This window comes from Rattus rattus, chromosome 2, assembly GCF_011064425.1.
Source record: "Rattus rattus isolate New Zealand chromosome 2, Rrattus_CSIRO_v1, whole genome shotgun sequence".
NCBI classification, from domain to species: domain Eukaryota; kingdom Metazoa; phylum Chordata; class Mammalia; order Rodentia; family Muridae; genus Rattus; species Rattus rattus.
In genome coordinates, this window is record NC_046155.1 from 158,712,855 (window position 1) to 158,720,339 (window position 7,485).

At 38.9% G+C, this 7,485-nt stretch overlaps 1 protein-coding gene across 2 annotated transcripts; it reads right to left on the reverse strand.

The window, feature by feature from the left end:
• Nucleotides 1-2,039: 2,039 nt before the first annotated feature.
• On the reverse strand, nucleotides 2,040-2,616 carry LOC116894417 (keratin-associated protein 19-3-like). 2 transcript variants are annotated; one of them, XM_032896122.1, is made up of 2 exons: nucleotides 2,506-2,569; nucleotides 2,282-2,400 (listed from the first exon to the last, which is right to left on the reverse strand). In XM_032896122.1, the coding sequence occupies exons 1-2, from the start codon at nucleotides 2,567-2,569 to the stop codon at nucleotides 2,282-2,284; spliced, it is 183 nt and encodes a 60-aa protein (XP_032752013.1). The 2 variants fall into 2 exon arrangements, with proteins under 2 accessions (XP_032752012.1, XP_032752013.1); XM_032896121.1 differs by having other exon boundaries at nucleotides 2,040-2,616.
• Nucleotides 2,617-7,485: the final 4,869 nt, after the last annotated feature.

A 7,485-nucleotide genomic window follows, 5' to 3' on the forward strand; every position in this document is an offset into this window, starting at 1 on the left:
CTAAAGCACTACCTTGGGTACTAATAAATTCATTATGCATTTCTTTTACCCATTAGACATAGGTCACTCACTGTAGATCTGAATTGTTTTACACAATAAGGCACGTAATTTAATGCCACAACATTTTGACACACTCACCACTTATTTTTCTTGGTACCATACATTCGCAGGCATCTTACACGCTCAGAAAGTGTCCTTTATTCAACTAACTTTCTTTATTGGACTTAAAAAGACATAAACTGCATAAGCACAGTGGAGTTTCGTTGACGAGTGAGAATTTGATTTGCCATTTCTTCCACTGTGTAAGATTAAAAAAATTAAAGTAATAGATTGGAAGATTTTCTGCAGTGTGGTTTTTCATTCAAGAAGGAATATACAATTAAAAGTGAAGTGCCAAGCCAGATGTGGTTGCTCACACATGTAATCTCCATGCTCGGAAGATGGAGGCAGGAGAATTACTGTGACTCGGAGGCCAGGCTGACTTACATGCACCTCCTGAGTGCTGGAATTACAGGCTTGCAATACCACAGGCCGTTCATGTGCTGCTGGGAATCCAACTGAGGGTTTTGTACATGCTAAACAGGCACCCTACAAATCTAGCTATGCTCCCCACTCCTCAGATGATTTTTACAATTATTTCTTTTATTTTTCAGGATTATAATGTCATTATGCCATTTCACCCTTCCCTGTCCTCCCTCTCAATCAATACTCCCATTCACAAGCCACATGCTCTCTTTCAAATTTATTGCCTCACTTTTTATTAATTGTGTTGCATGCATATATATATATATATATATATATATTTCTAAATATAGTTTTTATAGCATGTATGTTTAGTATAAATGGTATAATATATACAAAATGGGCATAGCTCGAACATCAAAATTAACAACAAAGATGTAAATTTTAAGTTGAAAGTATCAAAGAATGTAACAACATTCCATAATGGGCCATCTTGGATATCCATGACTTCTAAGACAGAGGGGGCATTGTAGAAGACGGTGTGGAAAGACTTGAGGGAACCGAGGAATGGGAAAGTGTGCCTTCCCAATACAATATGGGCGTGGACATAGTAGGTGTGACTCCCCGAATATTGTATGTAATAAAACGCAGGATGGGAGGGATCAGGGACAAGGCAAGGCATGAGAGGAAGAAGATGGTAATTCGGAAGAGCAAAGAGGCTGACAAGTTGGGAGGAATCGTGAGGGTATGTGTGTTTGGATGTAACCTCAGCACATTGTGTGAAAGTAGGATTATCATTGTGAGGTAAAAACATAGAGAATTGTAAAACATATATTGGGCTAATATTTCCAGAAATTACCAAATAATTATGACCATATTCAAAAGGAAGCTAAACAAGGAACAAACCATAACAGCTTATAACAATGGGAGGGAAATTTACTTGATATTATTAAGTAAATATTATCTGAACTTCACCGGGGGAAAGTGCTATTTCAGTCCATGGTTTTGTTATTTGATGTGATCATCGTGCAAATCTTATAGGTCTACAAAGTCTTTATGCTTTTCCAGGCGGTATTCTATGGACACCGGAAATTACCTGAGAGCAAGGGTTGCTCCCAGGGAAGAGGATGAGGGAAAGAAGGATATTGATGATCAGTATAATCCAGGTAAGAGTGTGGTTCAGTAGAGAGATACCTTCCCTAACGTGAAGCTCTGGGTTTGTTCTCCAGCACTGCATGTACCTCGTAGGGTCGGAGTTTACCATATCCCAGCACACATAAATCAGAATATATCATATATTGTATAAAAATCCACTTTCAATAAAAATAAAACAACTACTGAGAACGAAAGGAAAGAGAAAACAGCTACGTTTTAACCCATTCTATATTCCTAGCCTTGATGTTTAGAAAGGTTCCCAACACAGAAAGTCAGAGAATAGTTATAATTTGAATTGCATTTATTTTGAATAAACTATTGTTGAATCAAAACGTTGACTTTGATACATAGGAATGGCATTCCAACTATAAGATCATATTCCAGTTCTTAAATAAAATGCTAAATTAATGTTTGTTAGATCAGTTAAACATGTTTATTAATGACGATTTTAAAATATAGATCGTGCAATGTTATTGACTGAATATAATGGATGAAGCCATAAATTCGATTGGGAGATTATAGATTCTTCCAGAGTCATTAAAGGCCAGTGCCTTCCAGAACAAGGAAGTCAATAAACCACAGATGTCTTCTCTATAACAAAGAGAGCATTTTCCTCTCTAAAGATGGACAAAATAATGATGATAGTCTAAGATCAGCAGTTCGCTCAGTAGAAGCTGGAGAACCCATATCCTCCATAGTGTGAGGGGCGGCGGCAGCCATATCCGTAGCCTCCAAAGCCAGAGCCATATCCGTAGCCTCCGAAGCCAGAGCCATATCCGTAGCCTCCGAAGCCAGAGCCGTATCTGTAGCCTCCGAAGCCAGAACCATATCCAAAGCCTCCAAAGCCAGAGCCATAGCCCAGTCTGCGGATGCTGCTACACCCACAGCCCAGGCCTCCAAAGCCGCCATAGCCGTAGCCCAGGCCTCCGTAGTAGCCGCCGTAGTAGCTCATGGTATCAGGAGAGGAGACTGACTGTTCTGCACTGAGAATGAATTTGAGTGTGTGTGTGTGTGTGCCTAGCTATCCAGAATGCTTTTATACCCTGTGTGGAGTGTACTAAACAGAGACAGGGTGTCTCATCTCCATGCAACAGAACAATTTCAAGTCTATAAATTCATTTAAATAGTTTCTTTGTTACTTAACAAAAGGTCCGAACTTCTATTAAGGAATTGTTAGTAATCATTATTTTTTAATGAGTTTGCATTCCAGTAAAGAAAATGCTTCCAAGATGAAAAACGATTTCACCCTCTTCAAAGGCCACACTAGTGTTCTAATTAAAATCTTCTAATCTGGTAGATAGTTTCCTGGAACCTTGTAATTATGCAACCTCGGAGGGAGTGCTTTTCTTTTGAATTTGCATTCCATTGTTTTAGCTAGCTATCACTCTTTTAGCTTAAGGATTTTGCCTCCAGGTACTCAGGGACTCACCAGTGTGTCCTTAGTGACTTCCAAACAGCCAAATTGAAAGGAAACACCATTACTGGACTCAGGAATTTTTTTGACATTAACCCCATCAATTGTTTGTCGACTTTCATCCTGCAAGACAACCTTCAGTGACTTCAGAGACATGTCACGTCACGTAGAACCTTCTTTGTACTTTAGACACTTCTGACAGGAATCTTCTCTATCCCAACCTTCCAAACACAGCCCCAGCATCAGCTTCTTCAGAAACATCTCAAGGGGGTGTCTGCTCACTTCCACCCCTGTCTCTTCAGAATAAACTCTGGAGTGCTAAGAAATACAGCGAGTATTGTCCTATCCTTTCTCGTCACATTTTAGAGTGGTGTTTAAGAGTTTCCCTCCCTCACCCACTAAACATCTACTGTATCCGAAGGGTCATAGCAGCACATACTATAATTAATTGCCCAAACACAGAAAGTTATGGATTTTTGCTTGACTGATTAAAATATGTGAAAGGTATGAATTGTGTGACCTGTGACCTTTGTATGCCATGGTAAGTGCACCCTTCATTCTTCTGATCTTCACATGCTTGTTTACCAATAAGATGTATCTAGGATAATATACTACAGTTTTATGATTTCTTAAATATAGTCAAAGTACTAAATATATACCCAGCAGAGAAACTAAAGGATGCTGCTAACACAGGCTCTTTTTCTTACCAATGACATCGTCATCCTCTCAGATGTTCTGTTGTCACTCGGTGTCATGGAGATTCTAGCTTTGGATTTGCAGGGCCGGTCCTTTCGTGCATCCCAACAGTTCATAGATGAGGTAGATCTGGCAGCTGAGTCGGTCAACCAAGACCAGCTTTTCAGCCCCATCCCTGCCAGATCACCCAATGCCACCACCTGCAGGGGACAGGGTCAGCACCTTCATGCCCTCAGGGCCAGTTCTCCCATATCCATGACACCAGACTCAGCTCTACTGTGACACCAAGACTTGGTACAGGGCCTACTTTCCTGAGTTCTGTTGTCAGCAAGGGCCCTGTGCTTTTCCTGAGCAGCACAGTAGAGACAGCTCTGGTGACAGGGGCCTGAGTACAATGGCCCTGAGGGTGTGAACTCTGGAGAGCTGGTCCTGCCACTTGTCTTCTGTGATGTGGTGTGCATGCAGTACACTCTTCATAGTCAGGAGAATGGGCCCTGTATCTCACCTGGGCAACACAGCAGAGCTGGTACTAGTGGTGAAGGCACAGGTAAGCCAGCCCTGAGGGCATGAAAGCCAGCTGAAGTCTTTTTCCTAGCATTGCGTAAAATTGAGTAAGGCTAGGACAAGGACACAGTCACGTCAGGACATGGAAACTGAATGTCTTAAGACAGAATAAAAATAGTTTACAGACAGCGCAATGATGAACTTCTAATGACCAGCTCCATCCACAAATCCAGAAATTCAAATAGTCATCTGCACAAAGTATTATGATTAAAACAAATAGAAAAGATCATTAGTTAGCTGGAATTTCAGGTAGAGAAAGAGATGTAGAAGCAAGGACCATTCCATGGATCAAAATTTAAAGACAGGTGGTGGACATGAGATGCCTCAGCTTTTATGAACACTTGCTGATCATTCTGGAGACACGGATCAACTCCCAGTATCCATATCAAGTGGCTCACCAATACGTTGAACTCCATCTTTATGGAATCTAACTACTTCTGGATTCCGTGTTACTGGCACATACAATTCATATACTCAAACATGCACACAGGCATGTGTGCAATCATACACACACACACACACACACACACACAGACACACACATACACACACTAATTAAAAAATGGAACAAATATTTAAAAAATCCAGAGTAAGAGTAAAAATGAATAAAGGAAGAAAGTTAATTAAAAATTATAGGAAATAGCTAAAAGTGTACAAATCACATCGGTCTGAACACCAAATTTCAGTGCAACTGAGGAATAGTGGAATCAAATAGAAATGCAATGAATGACATTGGATAATAGCAGAAAGTAATCAGTATAATGAGCATGTGTCTAAGAAAAGAAAAGAGAAATGTTAGTGAAGTAGAAGACAGGCATCTAGTAGGGTCTCTAGTAAGAAAGATTAACCAAAGTAGTATGCAAACTAACAGCCTAAACAGAGCTTCTAAAATGAAAAGATACTTTCAACCTGCATGACCATTCCTTATGTGGGAATATGATTAAAAACTAGCAAATTCAAGTCTTTGTTCAAGGGTCTTGAGATAAATACAGCTGTGTTGGTTGCAAGGCATTATAAGTCTATTTAATGCCAGATAACTAACTATGAAATTACAAAAGATTAAACAGTAAAATTCATGTTCAGTTCAAGAAATGGAGGACTTTAAAGATTAAGAAATATTTCTCAGAGTATCTTGGAAATTATTCAAACAACTTTCAGTGGCAAGAATATTAGATCTCGATATAAATTTCAAAGAGTGATTATGAAGCAGGATTTTATGTGGTTTCATTAAAACACCAGGGGAAAAATGAGTGCAAAAGAATTCATACCCAAGCATTCAATTATACAGATTTGTAGGGGAAAAACACCACAGTTTTACTATTGTAAAAATCTAGGAAGATTCAGTCATGAGCCTGTCTGGGTCAATGAAGTCAGGATTTAACAGAAAGTCCAATGCAACCAGCAACTGTTATGAGAATCGCTGAACTGTTCTCTGATAGACTCACCTGAAGACAAGAATGAATAAAATATTATGTAACTATGATGCATAGAAAGAGTAAGATTTATTTATTCACTTCATATCCTAATATCAGCCCTCTCTTACCATTTTCCCTCTCACACAGCACTTTCCTCATTTCCTCTTTTCCTTTTCCTCTGAGAAGGGGAGCCCTGTGAATATCACTCCATCCTGATGCCTCAAGTCGCTAGAGGACTAGGTGTATCCTCTCCCACTGAGGCCAGACAAGGCATCCCAGATAGGGGAACAGGATCCAGAGGCAGGCAACAGATTTAGGACAGTCCCTGCTCTAGCTGTGGACCCCCATGAAGACCAAGCTGCATATCTGCTACATATGTGTGGGGTAGGAGGTGCTAAATTAAGCCTTTGCTTGCTCTCTCGTTGGTTGTCAAGTTTCTGACAGGTCCAGGAAAGTTGACTGTGTTGGTCTTCCTATGGAGTACTTATCCTCTTTGGGTCCCTCAATTCTTCCTGCAACTCTTCTACAAGACTCCCCAACACCATCAAATGTTTGACTGTGGGTCTCAGTATCTGTTTCCATTGGCTAATGGGTACAGACTCTCAGGGGACTGTTATGCTACAAGCATAACAGAGTATCATTAATAGTGTCAGGAACTGATTCTTTCCCATAAATTAATGAGAAAGGAAGGAAGGAAGGAAGGAAGGAAGGAAGGAAGGAAGGAAGGAAGGAAGGAAGGAAAAGAAAAAAAGACGGGAGAGTATGAATATTCAGGGATAAGTGGGGAAAGCAGAAGTTCCAAGAGTTTTTATCACTGAAAATGACAAAGCAGATATTGAAAGATTTAGTAAATAATGAATAAAAGACATTTTCTAACAAAATTTAAAAATTTAAGAGTACTGTGTTAATAGTAATGCATCAAGATTTTTCTGAACCCCAAAAGCTGTAAAATACTTAAAAATTGAAAGAGAAAAACATAAGATATCCAACAACACATGTACTTGCTTCTCACATACAATCTTCATATGTGATATCAAGCATTATAGAAACCCTACATGTATGAACAGGACTCACTTATTTTTCAAAATGAAACAATTGTTGATTCAACACATGTACACACACACACACACACACACACACACACACACACAGCAGGTCATTTGTGTTCTTTATGTTACTCTTTACCCAAATGTACATATGATTTTTCTAGGTTATACCTATGAAGGAAACATTTTTGTTTTGTTTTTCTGAAAGTATATGACCTTGCTTAATATTTATCATTTTAAGCTCATCACTTTTCTGGTAATTGCTTTGATTACATAGTTAAATAGTATTAGATAGATAGATAGATAGATAGATAGATAGATAGATAGATAGATAGATAGATAGATATAATTTCATTATTAACAGGACACATAGGTTGATCCTAGTTCTTCTAATTCTTTGCTATCCTGAATAAAGCAGCAATAAACATTGAGATACAGACGTGCTTCTTTGTTATGATATGAAAGTCTCTAGAATCTGGAGTAAAGATATACACCCAGATCAGGGCAATTAGCAGGTCTATCAAGTTGGGCATTGTTAATTTCTTTGTATTTGAAAGCACTTGGTTTTGGTTTCTTTGTCAAAACTTAAGTGTCCATAGCTATATGGGTCTATTTCTAGGTCTTTGATTCTATTTCATTGATTAACCTGTCTGTTTCTGTTCCAATACCATGTGTTTTTTAAAAAATCACTCTTGCTCTTTAGTACAGCTTGAGGTCAGAGATGATGATTCCT

Coding starts and splice junctions, on each gene's coding strand:
- LOC116894417 (XM_032896121.1), bottom strand. CDS start 2,569: ATGAGCTACTACGGCGGCTACTACGGAGGCCTGGGCTACGGCTATGGC.